This window comes from Tasmannia lanceolata, unplaced genomic scaffold (genome assembly GCF_043159265.1).
Source record: "Tasmannia lanceolata isolate RefF3 unplaced genomic scaffold, GAP_Taslan_0.1 ptg000013l, whole genome shotgun sequence".
In the NCBI taxonomy this organism is placed as follows: Eukaryota; Viridiplantae; Streptophyta; class Magnoliopsida; order Canellales; family Winteraceae; genus Tasmannia; species Tasmannia lanceolata.
In genome coordinates this window covers 1,018,418-1,040,447 of record NW_027518690.1, presented here as the reverse complement: position 1 = coordinate 1,040,447, position 22,030 = coordinate 1,018,418, and the positions used below count along the sequence as shown (strand labels likewise).

The window sequence follows — 22,030 nt, the reverse complement described above, 5'->3', positions numbered from 1 at the left end:
AACATGTTGGTTTCAAATGGAAATTTTAGTGTAAATCCTATAAAATTACGGAAACGTATGGAAACATTTGCAAATGATATGCATTTAGGATGAAACTTTAGGAAGTTATGGAATAAACGCACAGACACACACCAAAAAACTATCACATAAGAAATAAAACCACCCATAATGGTTTAACAGCATCAAACCCTTAGTAACATGAGCTTGTCGTACATGTTTGATAATATAGTACTCCTCACATTTCACATGTAATTCATAAATATTTATACATTATACATACACCCATTGCTTTGAATTTCGGCTGAAATCAGAAATTTCGGTTGGGTCTGAAATCAACCAAATTTCGGATTTCGGCTGACATGTAGTCAGTTTGACCAAAATTGTACAAATTTCGGCCGAAATGACTGAAATCTAAATTTTTTTTGTTTCGAGAAGAGGTTTTATTAATTTTAGTAGGGATCGTACACTTCCGACTCTATCGGCAGTTAATTACATTTCTTGAAGGAAAAAACACCTCCGATTATCCATCAAGCAGTTCCCTATCTAAGTACAAGTTTTGATTGTCATACCAAAAGAGAGTCCTGGAGAGAGTGAATTTGATTCTCTGATTTTTTTGTTTCTGAGTTATTTTTGACTCTTTTGTAAAGGATTCTATCGGAAGAGAGAAACCTTTGAGTCATCTTAGATGATTTTATTTAGACTCTTTTGTAAGAGAGTTCTCCAAAAGAAGAAATCTCTTGAGTCATTTCATCTTTCTCTCGGGTCACGGCAAAGAAAATTCTTCTTTTTCTTTTTAGCCTTTTGGAAGAGACGTAAAAAATTTCTTTATCGTCTTTCTCCTGGATTTCGGTAGAGATAGGTCTTCTTTTCATCTTTCTCTCGGATCCCGGAAGAGAAAAATCTTCTGACATCTTTCTCCCGTACATCAGAAGAGAAAGATCTTCTGACATCTTTCTCCTGTACACAGGAAGAGAAAGGTCTTCTGGCATCTTTCTCCCATACACCGGAAGAGAAAGGTCTTCCGCCATCTTTCTCTCGTATACCGGAAGAGAAAGGTCTTCTTTCTGTTGAGTCTCCTGAAAGAGACTCAAAAGTACTTCTTCCCTTTTTAGATGAAGTCTGCAAAAATGGAAAGAGAACTGTTAGTTCTAGAAATATTTACCTTTCTTTTCTCTCTCCTTGCTTCTTCTGCTCTTCCTTTGCGTAACCTTTCCTCCTCTCTCCCCCCGATAGGATCCCTTTTCTAAAGGATCGGATCTCTATTTATAGAACTCTCTTGAAGTGGTTGGTAACTGCCACCTCACCTCTTATCCCTCAATTTCACGATCTCCACTTCCCCTTCTGTGGAGAGTTACGTAACTTCTTTTTTTTTTTGAAAATTGGACGACTCACTTCTTCCTTCACGAAAGTTACTTTATTCCTTAAAATTTAGGGATTTCTCTTCCCTTAGCCGTGGGCTCCTTTTTTTTGTTCCCTTTATTAAAGTACTTTGACTTTATGCTTATCCTTTTTTTTTTTACTTTAGGGAATAAAGTAATGTATAACCACCCTCTTTTTCCTCTCTTCTTGATTTACTAAGGGATTTTACTATATTCCCTATTTTATAAAATTTCAAGTCCAACAATACTATACCCCGCAGTGGCGGGAGCCTCGTGCACTAGGCCGCCCCTTTTTTATACTGGTATAGTATATCATTAATACTTACGGTTTTGTTTTCACTGTGCGTTTCGGTTTTGGTGGGAATGGAAATAGAAATATCTAAGTCGTTGCATGTTGGTTTCGGTGGAAATTTAAAACTATGGATGTATCATGGCAAATGTGTGTAATAGTGTTTTCAGAGGTGGTGCGGCAAGGCATTCAACTCTCATGTGAGGCAAGGTGCAAGCCTCAAGGTGTGAGGCATACGTAATTTTCAAAAAAAAAAGAAGGGTGTGAGGCATACGTCTCATGAGTTTCGATTTTCTAAATAAAAAAAATTAAAGAATTCAAGAAAAATTGAAAAATTGTTTAAAATATATCAAAATCTAGAAAAACACATGCTTTATTTCCATGCAAAAATCATCATCTAACCGTTGTTTATTATTTATTATGTGATTTTTTTGTTGGGCACAATTAAAAGCTTATTATGTGAAACGGTGTGCAAATGGCGTAGTAGATAAGCTAGCTAAAGATGGGGTTTTCAGGGAAGCCTGAGCAGTTTGATTATCTTCCCTGGTTTTTCTTTTTCTTTCATTTTGTTGTTTTCGTTCTTTTTGTATTATCTGTTTAGACCTTCTTGGTCTATTTTCGCTATTATTAATATTACTTGTCATTAAAAAAATGTTTTTTGTTGGGCATTAATAATTGTTCCAATTTCATGTGCAATGTGGTTATGCCTTTGGAATGTGGCAGGTGAATAGGCTCTGGCTTGAATCAGAAGACCTTACTGAAGAAACTCTTGAAGTCCATCATGTGGAAAGGGCATTTGTCGAAGTATTACTGTATGTTCAGAAACCTGGAATTTTATGCTTATAATTTTTGGTAGTTTTATGTTAAAGGTTGAAGTCTTCCTCTGTTCCAATTCTCTCCTGGATCTTTCTTAGGCATACAAGATATTGTGAAACTTTATATGAGATAATGTGTTCTTCTGAATTAATGTTACATTATGTTTCTTGCTAATCCGGGTACATGCTGTTTGCTTAGATCAAAGGCTAAATCTCCACCTCAAGAAATCTTACTAAAACTTCAGAAGGAGTTGGTGTTCAAGGAGAAGGCTGAAGAAAGCACACATTTTGTTTTCAAGCTAGGATTGTCGAAGCTCCAGTGCTGCCTCTTGATGAATGGGCTTGTCTTTGAGCCATCTGAGGTATGCCATGCCATGTCTTTTAAGATTTCTCAGTATTCGCTTGTCTATGAGTCCACATAGGCATGCCATGATATTTCTTCTAAGATCTCTCTTAGTATTCTGACTTGCCAGATTTAACTTTTAGGGCCTATTATATCTCGACAAGTTTATTATCTCGATATGATGTTAGTATTATTTGGGTTTGGATCGTATTTTAGTATTTGTGCTCTCCATTCTTTTTTGTTTTTGGAATGGTTCTCCATTCTTGTTACTCTAGTCGCTTTAGACAAAGTTGATTTGAGATTCACATATGAATGATACTCAGATTACAGTTGTCAACTGTGCTGGCTTTTATTTGTCTTTATACATTCTTCACTGAATCATTGTACAATGGATAGACACTCATTGAATCATTGTACAATGGATATTTGAGTTTTGATGAATGTGGAAATGCAATACTATACTAAAATCTGATAGATTAATAATCATCAAATATCCCGTTTATTGTCATTATCAATTTTAAATAGCAACTATATGACATTAATAATTTATGTGTTAGATGCCTCATTAAGTTTCTAAAGGATTCATTTAGCCGACCCCAACTAGTTTGGGACAAAGGCTTTGTTGAGTTGAGTTGAGTTGAGATGCCTCATTAAGTGTGTTTGGCACTTGGACTCTTATTTTTAAGTGTCAAGATGTGTTGTGTCCAAAGTTGTCCAAGTGTCTAGAAGTGCCAACACTTTAAGTCATCCAAACAATTTGAGCGTCTAGTTAACACATCCTTTTTGCCAAATCCCATTTTTGGAGCTCTGGAGTGTACCTCAATGAAATGGAAGCACTATACTTTGCCTACTTATCATATGAAATTATCTTGTCAAATGCATTTTTACAGGTTTGGTAGGAGATAATCAGTTCAGATAATTTTATGCCTTGACATGGAGCCTTCTTTGGATTCTTGACAATCAGTTTTTGTAGGAAAATCACCTAGAATTTGGATTTTTATCCATAGTTTGTATCGAAAATAATGCCATAGGATGTGTACTTTTCATAAATTTTAATAAGACATGCACTTTTTAAGTTGAGAAATCAGGAGATCAAAAACTTTTTCCATTGATGAAAAAGGATATGCTGCCTTTTTAAATCCATCCATTTTAGAAGTTAGAAAACTGGTTTCCGAAAGCATTGATCAAAATTTACGGTTTTAAGTTATATTTTCTTTCTCAAAATTTAGGATATGCTGTCCTTTTTCAGACTAGCCATTTTAGAAGCTAGAAAACTGGTTTCCGTGAGAATTAATCAAAATTTACTTTTTTAAGATGAAGTGTGTGTGTGTGTGTGTGTGTGTGTGTGTGTGTGTGTGTGTCCCTCTCTCCATTATATGCAGCTCCATCTAAACAATTTGTTCCATGCATGATGATCCACACTATTAATTTAGTAGGGTTGTTAAAAATTACAGTTAATTGCACACTCTTATAATATCTTGGTCAATAACAATAATTACAGTTACCTTCACACACAATATCTTGGTCAATAACTATCACTAATTTATTGAAGAAAGGATTGATCCTAAAGAGTAGGTATCTATGTGCACTTCCTGCCTTGCGTACTCTGAGGAAGGATGGAACTTGTTCTATGTGCCTTGATAGCTGTGGCATGAACAAAATCTTTATCACATATAGATTTCAAATTCCACGACTAGAAGTCATGTTGGACGCACTACATGGAGAGCAAAGTCAAGACCTTTTCGAAGATTGACCTCAAAAGCGGGTACCATCAAAGCCGCCTTTAAGATGAGAAATGGGATGCATGAGTGGCTCATGATGCCATTCGGCTTCTCTTAACGCCCCAAGCACCTTCATGGTGCTCATAAACCAATTGCTCCGTCCGTTCCTTGACAAGTCCGTGTTGCCAACTTTAATTATATTTTGATTTTTGGTCATACCGCTTAAGAACATGTGAGTATGTGACACATTTACATTTTGGTGTCAAATGTAGTATGCAAAGAAATGTTATACTTAAATCTTAAATACCGCACTTGTCTTGCTCATGCCATCATATTTTTGTAATATGTTGTGTCTTTTAAGGGTGTGAAGGTAGAGGAAGGGAATGTGAAAGTTATTGTAGATTGTATCTGTTGGGTACCTTTTTAGGGCCCATATTTTAATTTTTAAGCATCATAGAGTTGTTTTTTAGGTCTTTTAAGTCATAGGACGGTAGAAGAGTCTTTTCACATCAAAATAACTTAAGTTCTTTGAGTTATGAGTGTTTTAAACAGGCCCCGCTTATATTGGAAAACTATTTCTGCATGATACCTTAGATAAGGTATCTGCGCAGTCCCTCAAAAAACCATGTAGGCCCACATTGTTTGGATGATCCAAAGCATTCATTTGGATGGTCCACAAATAGATATGGGATGCACAAAAAAATCAGCTCCATAGGATCATCCTAACCCTTCAATTTGTGGAGGTTAAAATGGATGGGTATAAACCTCCACAAATCTGTGACCTTTCAACCTCCACAAACCGAAGGGTTAGGATGATCCTATGGAGCTGATTTTTTGTGCACACCCTATGTATGTAAGGGCCTATCAAATGAATGCTTTGGATCATACAAACAATTTAGGCCCACATGATTTTTTAATCTCTTGCCCATAAACAGTTTACCGTACACGCACACACTCAACTCAACTCAACTAAGCCTTTGTCCCAAGCTAGTTGGGGCCGGCTAATAAATCCTTTAGAAAATTTACATGAAGAAACCATTCAAAAAAAAAAAAAAATTTACGTGAAGAAGGTGAAAGGATCTACCCGGCTCAAATCCTGACACTAGTTGGGTTTGTCTACATGGATCATTTTCTTCCATTCTCTCCTATCCAATATCATTTTCTCCCTTTTTCGCAGCCTGTCCCAAGCCAGGATAAAGGAGGAGGGTTGGCGTTAGGTTGGCAGCCGGCCGTAAACTTTGCCACTTTTCTATGAAATGAATCCTATATATATACTAGTAAAAAACCCCGTGTGTTGCAAGGGCCGACAAAGAACTGTACGGACGACGTCATAGGTTGATCCAAACCGTCGATGTGATGGAACACAACAGAAATAGGTTGTGCCCGTAAAATCATTTCCATAGGTTGGTCCTAGCCCTCCAATCTATAGAGGTTTCCATAATATGTTGTTCCTCTTAAGGTGCCCGGAATTCGTCAATATTTTGAAAGGCGTCATGAATTCGTAGTATTATGTAATATGTTCACAAAAATCCGTAGTATTATGTAACATATGTACCAAATCCGTAATTTTGCAAAGAAAAAACGTCACTATGTTGACTTTGTTCACTTTTTTTTATTACAAAAGCATAAAGGAGGGGGGTAGATTGAAATTATGGGGCTTTAATGGGTGCCTTTGTTAAAAAGCATAAAGGAGGTGGTAGGATTGAAAATATGTGGGTTGAACGGAAAATTGTTGCTACTCGGTCTTGTAGCTAAGCTTATCTACTTGGTCGGGTTAAATACAATGGCGGCCCACATTGTTTGGGTGATCCAAACCATTTATTTGAAAGTCCCTTACCTAGATAGGGTGTCCACAAAAAATCATACCCATAGGATGATCCTAACCCATCCAACAGTGGAGGGAAAATGGGAAAAAATGGACAGACACAATTTGTCCACAAATCTGCCCATTTTCCCCTCCACTGTTGGATGGGTTAGGATCATCCTATGGGTCTAATTTTTTGTGGACATCCTATCTAGGTAAGGGGCTTTCAAATGAATGGTTTGGATCACCCAAACAATGTGAGCCCCACTGTATTTAACCCGACCGAGTAGATAAGCTTAGCTACAAGACCGAGTAGCAACACTTTTCCGTATATATATATATATATATATATATATATATATATATATAGAGAGAGAGAGAGAGAGAGAGAGAGAGAGAGAGTAGTGTTTCTGAGCTCGAGCTCAGATTGCTTATCTGAGCTCGAGCATCAAAAACTCATGTGGGCCCTTGTTTTTGGGGGGATCCAAAGGATTCATTTAAAAGGCCCTATCATGGATAGGGTGTGTACCAAAAATCAGGTCCATAGGATAATTCTAACCCTTCCATTTGTGGAGGGAAAAATGGACAGATACTGTTTCTCTACAAATCTGCCCATTTTCCCCTCCACAAATGGAAGGGTTAGGATGATCCAATGGAGCTGAGTTTTTGTGGACACCCTATCCATGATAGGGGCTTCCAAATGAATGCTTTGGATCCCCCAACAATGTGGGCCCACACCTGTTTCTGAGCTCGAGCTCAGAAACACTATTCTATACACACAGACATATATATATATATATATATATATCTGTGTGTGTGTGTGTGTGTGTGTGTAGCCTTAGGGTAGGGCATTTTTCTTTGATGATATACAATGATGGAATGTACTTCCCACTCTTAAAGTCTTATCTTTCTTTCTTTCTCTCTCTCTTTCTTTTTATCTTCTCCATCTCTCCTCTCCCTCTCACCCTCTCTCGGTTGGGATCATAAGCCGACAACTCCTTATCCTTCTCAGTTCTTACATCCATCCTTTTCTCTATCTCTCCTCTTTCTTCCCATATACCTTTGTTTCTAGTTTCATTTCTCTTTTCCCTTCTTTTTTTGTATTTCCTTCTTCGGGAAGTTTTGTATTTCCTTCTTCACCCTTTCTGATTGGGTGTTCATAACCTGCTTCCCTTTTCTATTTCTATCACCCTTCTTTCCTTTTTTTTTGAATGGTTATCTCCCTTCTTTCTTGATCTTCATTTTTCGTGATCTTGTTCTTAATTATCTATTCTTTCTCTTGGTAGTCATGTATTCACATTAATTTGGTATCGGAGTCATGTTCGAATGCCTTATCGACATAGTGGGATTATGACACGAAGATCTGAGCCTATGGATCATAGCTGGATTTTATGGAGTTAATAAATACGAATGTCTTGATTGGATTGAAGTGTCAGAGACATAATTTATGGCAGCATAATCCAAGTGTTTTAGGAATTTGCTTTCATTATGTTGATTCCTTCATCATAATGGTAGTTCCATTGCTGATCTCATTATTTGGCATCATGTACTCCCTTTTTATGCATTTTACTTAAGAAATTGGGTACTATACATAGCTATTCTAGCATTATCCTTGAGTATGTGATCTTGATACCTACACAATAATTGTTATCTGATTAATCTTGTTCAGGAGGCTACAATAAATGCTATGAATGAGGAACTCCCCAGAATTCAAGAACAAGTTTACTATGGGCATATAACTACACATACCGATGTGCTTGAAAAATTTCTTTCTGAAAGTGGTTATCATCGCTATAACCCACAGGTAAGTAGTATAATATGTACCTTCTAATAAAACTTAAGACACTGCTTTTTGGTTTTTCATACAATGCTGTAAAATTTTGATGTATCTCTTCTCACCATGAACCACTGTTCATATGTGATCCTTTAGATTACTGGGGAAGGAAAGGACCAGAAGAGGTTTGTGTCACTGCCAACATCAATTCTAGGGAGGGAATCCTTTCTAAATGACATCAGCTACTTGCATTCTCCTGAAAGTAAGTAGAATTGTTGTAGTGTGCAGTAACTTGGTATTATAATACAAAAACTTTGTGTTATTTAACCTTGACAAATTGTTAATGTTAAACGGAATTCTTTTTTCAGCTGTAGATGATTTGAAGCCTGTAACTCATCTTCTTGTTGTGAATGTTACATCGAAGAAAGGGTTGAAGTTGCTACGAGGAGGGATTCATTACCTGGTTATTGTTTTATGACTATGAATCTATAAGGGAAGTGATATATTCACCCCTTTTTCTTACTAGGGACAGCCACGGCTAGCGTATTTATGACAACTCTATTGCACCAAAGGGGGCTGTCCCAAGCGAAGTTGTAAATCTCGTTTCGTTTCGGCCGAAACGCACCGAAATTTCGGTTTCGGTCCGGAATCCGGAACGAAATCCAACTGGATTTCGTTTCGTTCTGGATTTCAGACCGTTTCGGTCTGAAACGGGAAATGGCTGAAAATGCGGAAAAGTTTGAAAACATTACACTGTATGCCATTATAGCCGTTGGGGTTTTTTTTGACAATTCTACACTCATTTTATGACCGTTTTATAGCCGTTGGAAGGATTTTTTCCGTCTTTTTGCATCCACAAGCCTATATATACCCCTTTAACCATTGTTTTTCCACACTCTTCTCTTTCACCCTTCTCTTACAAACTTCATTTACACTTTCCCACCAACTAAGATCTACTCTAATCTTCTTCTAAGCTCTTCAAGCTTCTCTAATCTTCTTCTAATTTCACTTTACACACTTTCCTACCAACTAAGATCACTTTTACACTCTTTTCCATAATTTTAACTATTTAAAAAAAAAAATTCCCTCTGGTAAGTGGAACGAAAAGTTTCGACCGAAACGCGGAACGAAACGGCCGAAACACCGAAGCGTACTGTTTCGGTGGCCAAAACAAAACGGCAAACGAAACGGATTTTACAACTTAGGTGCCAAGTAAGAAAAAGGGGCGAATATATCATTTGCCATCTATAAAATGCATTTGGGATTTTCTTTTTATTATCATTCCCTATCATTTGTTTTTTAAAGTTGATTTATATTTTAATGCAGATGCAAGGGTCTAAAAGGGCACGTATTGGCATCATATTTAATTCCAATACTGTTTCTCCGTCACCTACTACACTTCTTGCAAAAGTTTTCGAGGTTACTGCATCCTCGTTTAGGTTGGTTATATTTCTGGAAGCAGTATGGGCCGTTTGTCTTTTCTGATCCTTTTATTTTCAAGCTTCAACACGGTGCTTTATTGTATTTCTAAATTAAAAATATTGCAGTGTTTTTTTTATGTCGTTCCTTGGTGCTGATTACTAGTTTTAATGGTCTCATACAGCCATAAGCCAAAAGTGTTGGAATTTCTGGATCAAGTGTGCTCATTGCATGAGAGTAGATATATGCTCACCTCGTCGTTAGATGCTGAGAACTTCCAGTTACTCGTACAAAAAGTTTGTGAGCTAGCAGTGGCAAATGGTTTGCCATGTGAGGAATATAGAACGGCTGTTTCAGACTTTTCTGTCGACGTATTGAAGAACCAATTGGATAAGGTATATATTTGGCTCTGGATTAGTTCTGAGAATATACACTAAAGGCATTATGATTACATTCCTTTATCTATTCACTGTGGTGCTTCTGTTTGGATATGGTTTGCCTAGCATATGTAAGACAGATTAACATTATAACTTTATGGCTTTGTATAGCTCTTTGTTGATCTTACTGTATCCCATATGTTGCTTGTTTATATATTGTAATTGGTAGGGAACATGCAAAAGCCGTGGCTGTAATTAGTAGGATCAATTTTCTGTGGGGGTTAGTAGTTCAAAACATGGCCAGTAAGTTGTGTTTTTTGTTATCTGGAATGGAAATCCACATTTCCATTACATTGAAGTTGAAACTAAAACCGAGTCATCCATATGATACATTTGTTTTTTGGCATTTGGAATGGAGATCCATACTTCCATTACGGTGAAATTGAAACTAAAACCGAGTCATACATATGATACATTATATGTTGATACCTAGTGAATGGAGTGTGCGCTTTCAAAAGTTCGAAACTTCAACCATCAAGTTTGAGTGTACGAGTGTTGGAATTTGGTTTTGAGCAAATGAATAAGTTACTATGTTTTTCTCTTTGTCAAAAAAGGAGTAGGAATAGAAAAATCCTTTGAAGGAAAATAATGAGAACTAAATCCTATTTTTAGGAGAAAAAGTAGAAAATGATCTGAATTTATGAGTCGATCTCACTTAAAGCCATGGATGATAATGGAAGATAAATATGAGAAAATTTGAGCAAAGAAGCAAGATAGTGGATATTTAAATTAAGGAAACGTGGGTTGAGCCTCTAGCTCGATCGCTCGATGGTAAAGACTTTGTTCTTCAACCCTGAGGTCGGAGGTTCAATCCCAGCTAACTTACCAAAAAAAAAAGAAAAATAAATTAAGGTAAGGCTAATCACGTGATCTGAGGTATGCGTTGTTGGGGAAAACTTCAGTTTCTCGACTCTTTATTATTTTTCACAGTATGAACATGAGGTTCAAACTTGTTCTGGTACTATGTTAGAAAAACAGTGACCACACCATCTAATCACCGTAGGTAATTATAAATGAAATATAAATGTGTCCATGTTATGTTAGATGGTGTTATGGAATCCGATGGATTACTTTATAGTTTATTCTATCAATCAAAGTAACAAATCTTGCTTAGACTCTCTCCCTCTCTGCTTCTTGTTCATTTTTCCAAACCCAGAAAGGGCATTTTGGTGATTTACAAAGAAATAACTTTTGAAGATAAAATGACAAATAAGAGGGTCAGAATGGTGAAAGCGTTTTCTCATATATATGTATAGGGATTAGTGGATCTACTCGATTGAGTAGATAACTTATCTACTCTGTCAGCAAGAGACACAGTGGGCCCACATTGTTTGGATGATCCGAAGCATTCATTTGAGAGGCCCTCACATAGATAGGGTGTGCCCAAAAAATCAGCTCCTTAGGATCATCCTAACCCTTCGAGCTGTGGAGGTAAAAAATGGACAGATTTGTGAAGGCTTATATACCCATCCATTTTAACCTCCACAAATCGAAGGGTTGGGATGGTCCTATGGAGCTGAATTTTTGGGCACACCCTAACTATGTGAGGGCCCATCAAATGAATGGTTTGCACCACCCAAACAGTGTGGCCCCCACTGTATTTTAAGCCGACAGAGTAGATATGTTATCTACTCGATCGAGTAGATACACTTTTCACACACACACACACACACACACACACACACACACACACACACACACACACACACATATATATATATATATATATATATATATATATATATATATATATATATTATCATCTTGATTTGATCAAACTCATAAAATCTGCGTCAGGATGAAAACTGTGATGGGGCAAGAAGCGTCAATTAACTTTTGCCACTTCTCTAATTTTTTTAGAATAGCTAACTAAACCCTAGCAGGCTTCTTTGTTCTTAGCCGGATACTCATGCCATGAGTTCTTAGACTTCTCCCAACATTGAACCCATTGAAAATTAACTTGTACTCTCTCTGTTTTTGTTCCCATCTCCTCTCATGGCTTCTAAACTTTATGGATACCTCATAAGTGCCAACTTAATGAGGCATTATGTGAATTTTTGTTTTTTTTAAACAAGAACCAATAGTTACTTGGAAGTTTAAACCAAGGTTGCCAGAGCGGGAATCAAAACGGGAATCGAAAGCGGGAATCGAAGGCTCCCAGGGAAGAATCTTGCTCAATGTTGCCAGAGTGGGAATCGAAAGCGGGAATCGAAGGCTCCCAGGGAAGAATCCTGCTTCCTTGGTTTAAACACCCAAAAGGGTTTATTTCCACATGGATCCTCTTCCTCATAAGTTTTTATTAGGTTGGGTCAGTTTTGACTTAAGATCACATCTAATTACAAAATTTCCTTCTGAGAAAAGTATTTAACGTTGATATTTCACTTTTTACTTCCTTTAGACATGGAAAAGACAGGACTAGGCTTTCTAGGGCTGTTTTAAGAAATTTTCTTATTTACACAAGTAACATCAGAATAAAATTAGTAATATCTAATATGTTGAACCATCTGGAGCACCTTTAGAAACATCACAAAATCAAAATTCTCTAAAGCCCCATTTACATTCAACCAGTAAATAGCTGTGTTTATGAATTCATCCAATGTTCTAGTGAGGTTTGCAGATTTTGGATACTGAGTATAATATTGACATTTTTTTTAATTTTAAAATTCAACTGTCATGCAGGTGTCCTCTTTTTTGTACAGGCAAGTGGGACTTGAATTTGGCGTTAGTGCAGTCATTACAAATGGAAGGGTGAGTCTTTAAAAAATGATTTTTTTACAGTTCAACGGGACTTGATTTCTTAACGTATTATCTTAGGAAATGGATATATTAGGAAATATAATTTTCTGTGAGCATAAGAGGAGCAATTTCTTTGGTTGCTCGGTAGATCTATAATCTGGAAATTGTATAAATATCTCCTTTTAATCTTCTGTTCATTCATCTTATTCTTTTAACATTTGACAGATAGTGCTTCCTAGTGATGGAATTACCTTCGAAAGTGATGATCTAGGTCTTCTAGAATTTTTGGAATTTGAGCAGAGAATAAAACAAATTGCTGAAATTATTGAAGAAGTTGAATGGCAAGATACAGACCCTGATAGTTTAACGAGGTTTGTCTATCTTTTGGTCATTGTTACATGCATGGTTTCAAATCTCGGTTTGGGTTTCAGACTCAGCCGAAACTGAAATTTTGGCCGAAATTCGGTAAAAACATATGAAATTTCGTTTCTTTGGGCCGAAATTTTGGCAGAAATTCGGTACAAAAATAAAAAAGGCTTTTTATCGAAATTTCAGTCGAAATTCTGAAATTTCGGCTTCGGTACATTTTGGTTTCGGTCTTGACTGAAATCTGAAATTTCAGGTTTCGGTTTTGATTTAAAACCATGGTTACTTGTCCTTTTTCCTCCCTCTTTCTTGCTGTACTCCAAAGGCATACTGAAGCTAGGACCATACACAAATACTGATAGAAAAAGAGAAATAAGTACTGAACTAGCTGAAAGAATGCAAATGAAAGTAGCTCTTCCAAATGTATCATATTTTTTCACTTCCTAGTTTATGGAAGTTTTTGGTATAAGCTGATATATAAATATATGTATAGATAAGTATTTAACATTTTAACAATATTAATAATATTATTGTTTGTTTATGGAAGCTTTTGGTATAAGCTGATATATAAATATATGTATAGATAAGTATTTAACATTTTAACAATATTAATACTTTTTTTTATTCTTATTAAAATCATTTTTATTTTGTGAAGTGCTTTGGGATTATATTGGCTTTCCCATAAATGTATTTGGAAGTTTGTGACCATTCTTTTGATGATGTGCAGCAAATATATTAGTGATGTTATCATGTTGGTTTCGTCTTCAATGGCTACACGTGAACGAAGCTCTGAGAGAGCCCATTTTGAAATTTTAAATGCAAAACACAGGTAGGCGCGTTTCTTCTAGTAACATCTTGACATTATAAAAGCTTGTATATGTATATTTTGAATCTGTCTTTTTTGTTTCTTTAGTTTTGTAGGTAGAAATTGCTTTACTATTTTTGCGCTTCACATTTTCTGAAGGTTTCTATGTTTGATTTTCTATGGAAGCATCACCCATGCTATTAAATCCTTTTATGGTAATGGTATATGTAAATATGGTTTTTCAACTTTGCCTTTCAGATTACTCTTTTGTGATATAAATATGTTTTAGTGGTTATTGATATGTTGTTTAGTTGTCTAAGATAATAGCAATTGGAAACTGGTGATGTTGTAATTAAATTACATTACCATAAACTGACACTAGTTTTTTTTTTTTGGATGGCAATAAACTGACACCAGTTACATCATAGATTTGTAGACTTGGTGCCAAGCCTACCAATATCTGATCTTCTCACAAGATAAACTAAAAAAATGTGCCAAGACATATCATTACAACTTCAAAATTCCTATCAAAATCAAACTCCAAAAAGGAAGGGATTGATGACTGCTTCATTCCATTTATCTGTGCTATGATGTTGTTTTTCATCGTTTAATTGCCAATGATATCTTAGGTTTTAAATTTCGGTTTTGGTTTCGGTCGGCGCGAAGACGGAAACATTTCAGTTTCGGTGGAAATTTTGTAAAATCACAGAAACATATGCAAATGATGAAATTTTAAGATGGAACTTTGGAAAATGCTCTAATAAACACAAATGCATACTTAGAAACCATCACATAAGCAAGAAAGCCATCCATAATGGCCTAATTGCATTGAACACCTAGTGACATGCGTTGTCGCACATGTCTGGAATAGTAAAGTCAATAAAGAAGTACAATGGAATGAAGTATAAGAAAGTAACGTGACCAATCTCCTCCACTCTAAGGAACCCAACTCTATGTCAACACCACATAGAGTTACGAGGTATTATTGGTCCCATGCCGATCTGACATCCCATGCATAAGATACAATTTCTTTGTTGTGCAGTTCATTGAATGACTCCCATCTATATTCTCCCACCTATGTATCAGCCCAGTTGAGATCGAAACAGAATCATATTGGCTTGTACTATCTGGTTTTTGCTTACATCTTAAACCATGCGCCATACTACAAATACAAACAGTGGAAAATATAACATGTTAAACTGGTTTGATTAAGAGAGTAAGAGGGGGAAAGAAATTTGGATTCTTTTCTGAACAACCAATATGAGGAACATTTCAATCGGTCTGAAAGAAAATTTGTTGTAAAGGGGAAATGCGACGTGGATCGAAGGAAATATTACCTTTGTTAGTTAGCAAGCCGTGGGGGAGTGTGAGGTGTGGGAAGATGATTGTTATACATCTTTCATAACCTACCCTCCAATTCCCATCGCCCATGTTTTGGAACATCCTAAAGACGTTGATTTAATGCTGTTTTTAATTTTCTTTTGCACATTAGTCTATCACAATGCTTAATCTTCAAAAACTCCGACGAGAGCCTGGCGAGGGTAAAAGGTCGACTTGGGGATGGTCACTTTTTCATTAACTTGGGCGGGGCAAAGGAGCTTTGGTTGACTTGGTAGGGCAAAACTCAGACTTGCATGAGTAATCGGCCATGGTAACACCGAGTTGATGATTTATTCAAGGGGTTTTTAATCATTAGTCTATCATAACTATGTGCGTGCGTGAAGTGAATACACATCCAACAAAATAGTGATAGTTACCTTTCCGCTAATTATTGTTTCCTTTGTCTTGTGTCTGTAGAATATTTCTTCCCTAAGCAGAGCTTCATTGAGTCTAGATCTTGCCACTTCATGCATTAGTGTATTGGCCTCACTCGGAGAGACAAGATGTGATGCTCTAGGGTTTCCAAACCTCCGCTCCTGTTTATTTTAATGGAAACTTTTCATTACCTCTCTCTATGTAATTAGGGCTGTTCAGCCCCTGTTTATTTTAATGGTTTTGGAGCATTACTCTCTACTTGTAACTTCCTTACACATTATATATGAAATTCAAGGTCCGCCCTGGGGCCGGTCGCACTCTATTCTGGGTTAAAAAAAGCGCAAATTATTGTTATGTTGTAATATAGTTGCTCTTCAATGTGCCTATCATATTTCTTGACTCGTAAATCCTTGAACTGTCTCATATATTGCCGGATTTTTTTTTACTAATTGTGGATGTTATTCTTTTCATGATTGTTTGATGTTGGTAGTTTCGCCAACGCTATTAGGAAGCATTAAACATGACGTGTTGGAAAGTTATATGATGTTGCGGTCTGCTTCCTCAGGATTTATTCGGTGTCACACTGCCGGTTCAAAATTCTCTTATTTTGTGTACCAATAATTTTTCTTGTTTCATCCATGGTTTAAAATTTCGGTTTCGGTAACCGTTTCGAACCCCACCGAAAACCGAAATTTCGGACCGAAATTCCGAAATTTTGTAACACTTTTTTTAAAATAAATAATGGCATTTAATCGAAATTTCGGACCGAAATTAATGGTGAAAAATGGAATTTCGGGAAATTTTGGTTTGGTTAGGTCCAAAATTTCGGATTTCGGTCGAAATTTAAAACCATGGTTTCATCGATGATATATGTTATGCTGACCTCCTTGTTTTTACCAGCTTTCCAACTGAATTCACTGCTATTCCAAAATCTCTCTCTCTCTCTCTCTCTCTCTCTTGAATAGCGCTATTCTGAAATCTAATTTACTTGGTTTTTGTTGGACAGTGCTGTTATTTTGAACAATGGAAATTCTATTGTCCATATTGATGCTGTTATTGATCCATTGAGTCCTTCTGGCCAAAAGCTTTCTCCGCTTCTTCGTATACTTTGGAAGTGCATTCAGCCAAGCATGAGAATCATACTTAATCCAATGGTGTGTTCAGAAAATCCTTTTGCCTACTGGTTGGACTTTTAGGATATCATTACCATTCTGCAACTACCGAGGGTTATAATTGTGGTCATTCTCATTTTTCTTTTCTTGTATGTTGATGGATTACTATTCCCTCACATCTAAACTTGCTACTTTTGAAAGAGGGTCCAAGGCTCGCATTGTATCATGTCTGTTCATTATAGAATATTCTTCTCATGCTGCATGTCTTGATTTTCCCTTTGAGATTAAAGTATGCTCCATGTTACTTTTTTTTTGAATGTTTGGCCGTTCACAATTTAGACTCATGCGGGCCAGGAGTAAGTATGCTCCATTTTACTATTTATGAAATTTAATGTTTTTTGTGTTTAGTAAGATACAGTTCTTTACATTAACTGGATGGATGAGTCAAGATATCAAGGAGCGTGCACTTTTGTAGTTGTGGTGGAAACAATTACGGCATTATAGATTTGCAAGGAAATAGTGAAATGCATTACATTTCCTAAGGAAGTGCAATTATTTCTAGAGGAATTCTTTGTTAGATATACACTAAAGGCTATGCCATAATGACAGATATCTTTGAAATTTGGAAAATCTTGTCGTTTGATAACATTTTCCCAATATTTTCACTTTCTTTATACTCTTTTATTATTTTTAAATTCTTTTATTATAATTTTATTTCTCTATGGCCTGTCGTTAGCCTTAAATGCATTGATCATGAGCTGGAGTAGATTCCAATGCTTGAAGCGAGCATTTTGATAAAGCTCTGTTAGAGCTCTTTGGGATTAAAAGATCTACATGAAAGAACTTTTATAAATTAAAATGCATCCATGTATTCAATATTACAGAAAAGTTATTTAGTTTCTGCTCGTGGTTATGAAATCTTGAAGTCTCAACACTAATTGAATTTTGAAAACAACAAAAACTATAAGTACAGTAACAGATTGGCAGAGTTAAAGATCGACTTCATGGAGTTTTCTTAGTGATCACCATTGGTGAGAGCAACTGGAGGTTCTGGAGCAAAATTAAGTAGATTGTGAAGTGGAGCAGGAGGAGGTTTCTAGAGCTCACAATCCCAGGAATTGGCAGTGAAGAAACAAAATGTCAGGAAAGTTAGGTAGATTATGAAGTATCTATGTAAATTCATGCTATTATGTTTATACAAGCATAGATATCAAAATTCAGAATATCAGAATTACTACAGATTGTACATATTTGGTCATGATATTCGTGGAACTGCTACACAATAATAGGTGGTTTGATTGTCGACCACTGGGCCCTTTGCATTGAGGCTGGGGAATTGGTTGACCACTTATTTTTGCATTGTAAGTTGGCTAGAGAAGCTTGGAGTCGTATTCTTGCTAGATTTGATATTTTGTGGGGTTTTCTTGCTAAGCTCTTTGAAGAGAGTTGGTCTGGTGCCCCTTGGAAGAATAAAGGGAAGATCTTATGGAATGTATCCCTCCTTGCTACCATCTGGATTTTGTGGAAAGAGTGTAATGCTCGGGTAGTTTCATTCTAAGGCGCCACAATCTATTTACAATAAGATCATTGCTTCCATAATTTCTTGGGTGAGGACCTTTCCTTTCTTTAGATTTGTCTCAACCTATGATCTTCGGTTTGGTTGGAAGGAGATTTGCCGTGACTCTGAATGGGAGTCTAATATTGTTCAAGATTGGGAACCTCTGCTGATCGAATTTCTTAAGCTAAACTTTGATGGCTCCAGTTTGGGAAATCCGGGTCCTTTTGGGATTGGGGGTGTGCTAAGGGATGATCAGAGATTGGTGGTGTAGGCTTTTTCCGGCCCTGTAGGCTTGGCAGATGTGAGTGAGGCCGAAGTGCGAGCGGTCCATCATGGTATAAAATTGTTAGCGAACTTCGACCTTGATAAAGTGGAGGTAGAAGGTGACTCGCTTAATGTGATTAGATGGTTGAAGATGTCCCATATCCATTCGCATCCTTGTCGTTTTGCTGTTTTTTTTTTTTTTTTTTTGACGATATCTAGGATAGAGTGGCAGGGGCTAATGTATCATTTCGCCATGTCCGCCGTTCTCGGCTAATTCGATAGCTGATTCTCATGCTAGATCTGGGGTTTCGAGGGCGGAGGTGGAGTTGTTTGATTATCTTCCTCGTTGACTTATGTTTCATTCGGGTGCTTATGTATTATTCTTCCCCAATCGGGGTGGCCTTTGTTGTTTCTTATTGTTCTTGTTCCCTTGTATAGACCTCCTCGGTCTTTTTCTTTGAATGAAATTTATTCTTACCATTAAAAAAATAAAAATAAAATAATAGGTGGTTGGAGCAAGAAAAGGTTTCGGAGTAATTTGGAGTAAATTTTAGAACTGAATCTGCGCTTCATATAGAAGATTCCCTCGTCTACTACTATGTGTCAGTGCGGCAGAAATACATTAGTAGAAGAATCATAATATTAAGCCTGACAATTGGTGGTGGCATCTAGCTACAAAATTACAGTAGTGTTGAAAACAGTCACTTTTTCTTGTTGTAGATGTGCTCTATCCTAGTGAATTCCATATAATAAGAACATGGAAATAGCTAGTCTATCTTCATGCACACAGTAAAAAGAATGCCCGACATGCACATCGACTGTTAAGATGACCAAGACATTCAGGCACATACCATCTTTTTTATGCCTTATGTTGATAGCCACCCCCAATGTTTTAAATTTCTGTTTCGGTTTCGGTGGAAATCTTGTAAAATTACGGAAACGTATGCAAACGATGAAATTTTGTAATCTTTAAAAAAATATGCAAATGATGAAATTTTAAGATGAAACTTTGGGAAATGCTAGAATAAGCACAAATACATACTTTGAAACCATCACATAAGCAACAAAACCAACCATAATGGCTTAGTAACATCGAACACCTAGTGATATGCATTGTCGCGCATGTCTAGAACAGTAAAGTCAATAAAGAAGTACACTGTAATGAAGTATAAGAACGTACAATGACCAGTCTCCCCTCTAAGGACCCCAACTCTATGTCAATACTACAGTCACGGAGTCTTATTGGTCCCATGCTGATTTGATATCCCATGCATAAGATACTGTTACTTTGTTGTGCAGTTCAATGATGTTGCCTACTGAATATTTTTCTCTACATCAAAGAAATGAAATGGAATGCAAATAATAACATCTTTCCATTTTTTGTTGTTCTGACCATTTTAGTCGAAATTTGGGAATTTCGGTTGAATTTCAGGGATATTGGTCAAAATTTCGGGGAAATAATAATGTGAAAGGAAATCATGTCGATTTCATTTTGGTGGCGATGGAAATGGAAACATTCCGGGGAAATTTAAAACCATGGCCACCTACCAATTGTTGGTTTGTGTGCTTTTTCTATTTTCAGTTCTTGTTAGCCAACATTCCCCACATTTCACATTTAGCCGTGAGTTTTTTTGTCCATTGCAGATGCTGCAAATTATAGCGTAGTATTTTCATCCTTATGTTGTGATCTGTATTTTGGAACCTTTCTGAGTGCTTCAAATGGCAATGCTTGTCGTGGTGGCTTCTTTTATTCACTTTAGCATAACATTTTTTTTTTCTTATTGTGAATTGATTTGCTTTTTTTTTTTCAGAGCTCCCTTGTTGACCTCCCTCTGAAAAATTACTACAGATATGTTATTCCAACGCTGGTATGCTGTATGCATTCCCCTATCAAATGTGTCTTAATATCAGAAATTAGATATTATGAGTTTAATCCCCATTACTATTATTAATTTGCAGGATGACTTCAGTGCTACTGATTATTCAGTAAATGGCCCCAAAGCATTTTTTTCAAATATGCCGTTGTCCAAAACTCTAACCATGAATCTTGATGTCCCTGAGCCATGGCTTGTTGAGCCTATTATTGCTATGTACGTGGCTTTCTAAACTTAAATATTCCAAATGTACTTCTTGTAGACCCTCTTGTCCTCTCTCCTTGCTATTTACGGAGCTGTATTTCTGTTTTGCCATGTTTTATGTCTACTTGTGATGTGTTTGTTCTTCGTTTGGTTATTTCCTTCCAGCCATGATCTGGATAATATTTTACTTGAGAACCTAGGGGACACAAGGACATTACAAGCGGTATTTGAACTTGAAGCACTTGTCCTGACAGGTACATATTAACTTTGTACGCAAAAATTGATTTTTTTAAGTTATGCTGTTCCCTTAGGCCGTGTTCGTTTAAGATTATGCCAACTGATTGTGAGTCCAAAACCAATTATTAGACTCAAAATTATGTTTAATTTTGAGTCCAATAATTAGTTTTGGACTCACAATTGGTTTGCATAATCTTAAACGAACAGGGCCTTATAGTTTTAACAATCCAGAAAATGGTTCTAAGGCTTTATCTTTTATCTATGATTTATGTAATCCTCCTTACCTTCCTTGCTAGGTCATTGTTCTGAAAAGGACCATGATTCTCCCCGAGGCCTTCAGTTGATTCTTGGAACCAAGCGCTTGCCACACCTGGTTGATACACTTGTTATGGCGAATTTGGGTTATTGGCAAATGAAGGCTTCCCCTGGGGTATGGTACCTCCAGCTTGCTCCAGGTAGAAGTTCTGACCTCTACTCACTGAAGGAAAATGGAGATGGAAGTCCGCATTTGTCCACATTAAAACGAATAACTATAAATGATTTACGGGGTAAACTAGTTCATCTGGAAGTAGTGAAGAAAAAGGGAAAGGAAAATGAGCAATTATTAGCAACTTCAATGGATGATAATCATATGCAGGAAAAGAAGAAAGTGAGTGATTTCTTTTACTTGCTGAAGCATAATAGATTTAACCTATGTCACAAATATCGTTCTCGGGAATTTTTCGGCAATGGAAAATCTCGGGATGTATATTTTTTTTTCCGGCATCGGGATATCATGGCGATATTTTATGATAAAAATGAAAATATCGCTATATTTTTAAAATCTTGGGATTATTTCTGGATTTTGTAGTTTTATCAAAATGTCGCAATAAAAATGCGATATTTTGAAAATATCGGAGATATCTGTGACATAGGATTTAACAAATCACATCTTCAGATTTGATTTGTGGGCATAATAGGCACTAATGTATCTACTCATCTACACCTTCTTATAGCCAACGCCTGTGCAGGGAAATATTAATAGTTGGAACACTAACTTATTGAAGTGGGCATCTGGTTTGATTGGTGGCAGTGAGCAGTCAAAGAAGAGACAAGGGTCGTCACTGGTAATTGTGTTTAGTTCTTTATTCTTCCAACT

The 22,030-nt window shown here is 36.5% G+C and overlaps 1 protein-coding gene across 4 annotated transcripts in view; it reads left to right on the top strand.

Moving 5' to 3' along the window:
- Positions 1 to 22,030, top strand: part of EBS1 (EMS-MUTAGENIZED BRI1 SUPPRESSOR 1) — a 65,264-nt gene that overhangs the window by 33,701 nt on the left and 9,533 nt on the right. For 2 of the 4 annotated variants that reach the window (XM_077393622.1, XM_077393621.1), the window contains exons 14-29: positions 2,392 to 2,480; positions 2,683 to 2,845; positions 8,021 to 8,155; positions 8,282 to 8,387; positions 8,494 to 8,588; positions 9,452 to 9,564; positions 9,729 to 9,939; positions 12,661 to 12,729; positions 12,943 to 13,088; positions 13,811 to 13,912; positions 16,650 to 16,797; positions 20,389 to 20,445; positions 20,537 to 20,667; positions 20,821 to 20,909; positions 21,189 to 21,541; positions 21,903 to 21,998. In XM_077393622.1, coding sequence (XP_077249737.1) covers positions 2,392 to 2,480; positions 2,683 to 2,845; positions 8,021 to 8,155; positions 8,282 to 8,387; positions 8,494 to 8,588; positions 9,452 to 9,564; positions 9,729 to 9,939; positions 12,661 to 12,729; positions 12,943 to 13,088; positions 13,811 to 13,912; positions 16,650 to 16,797; positions 20,389 to 20,445; positions 20,537 to 20,667; positions 20,821 to 20,909; positions 21,189 to 21,541; positions 21,903 to 21,998 — 2,103 coding nt within the window. Of the gene's footprint in view, positions 1 to 2,391; positions 2,481 to 2,682; positions 2,846 to 8,020; positions 8,156 to 8,281; positions 8,388 to 8,493; positions 8,589 to 9,451; positions 9,565 to 9,728; positions 9,940 to 12,660; positions 12,730 to 12,942; positions 13,089 to 13,810; positions 13,913 to 16,649; positions 16,798 to 20,388; positions 20,446 to 20,536; positions 20,668 to 20,820; positions 20,910 to 21,188; positions 21,542 to 21,887; positions 21,999 to 22,030 lie in introns of all 4 variants that reach the window. The other 2 variants (XM_077393620.1, XM_077393619.1) reach the window with 1 other exon arrangement.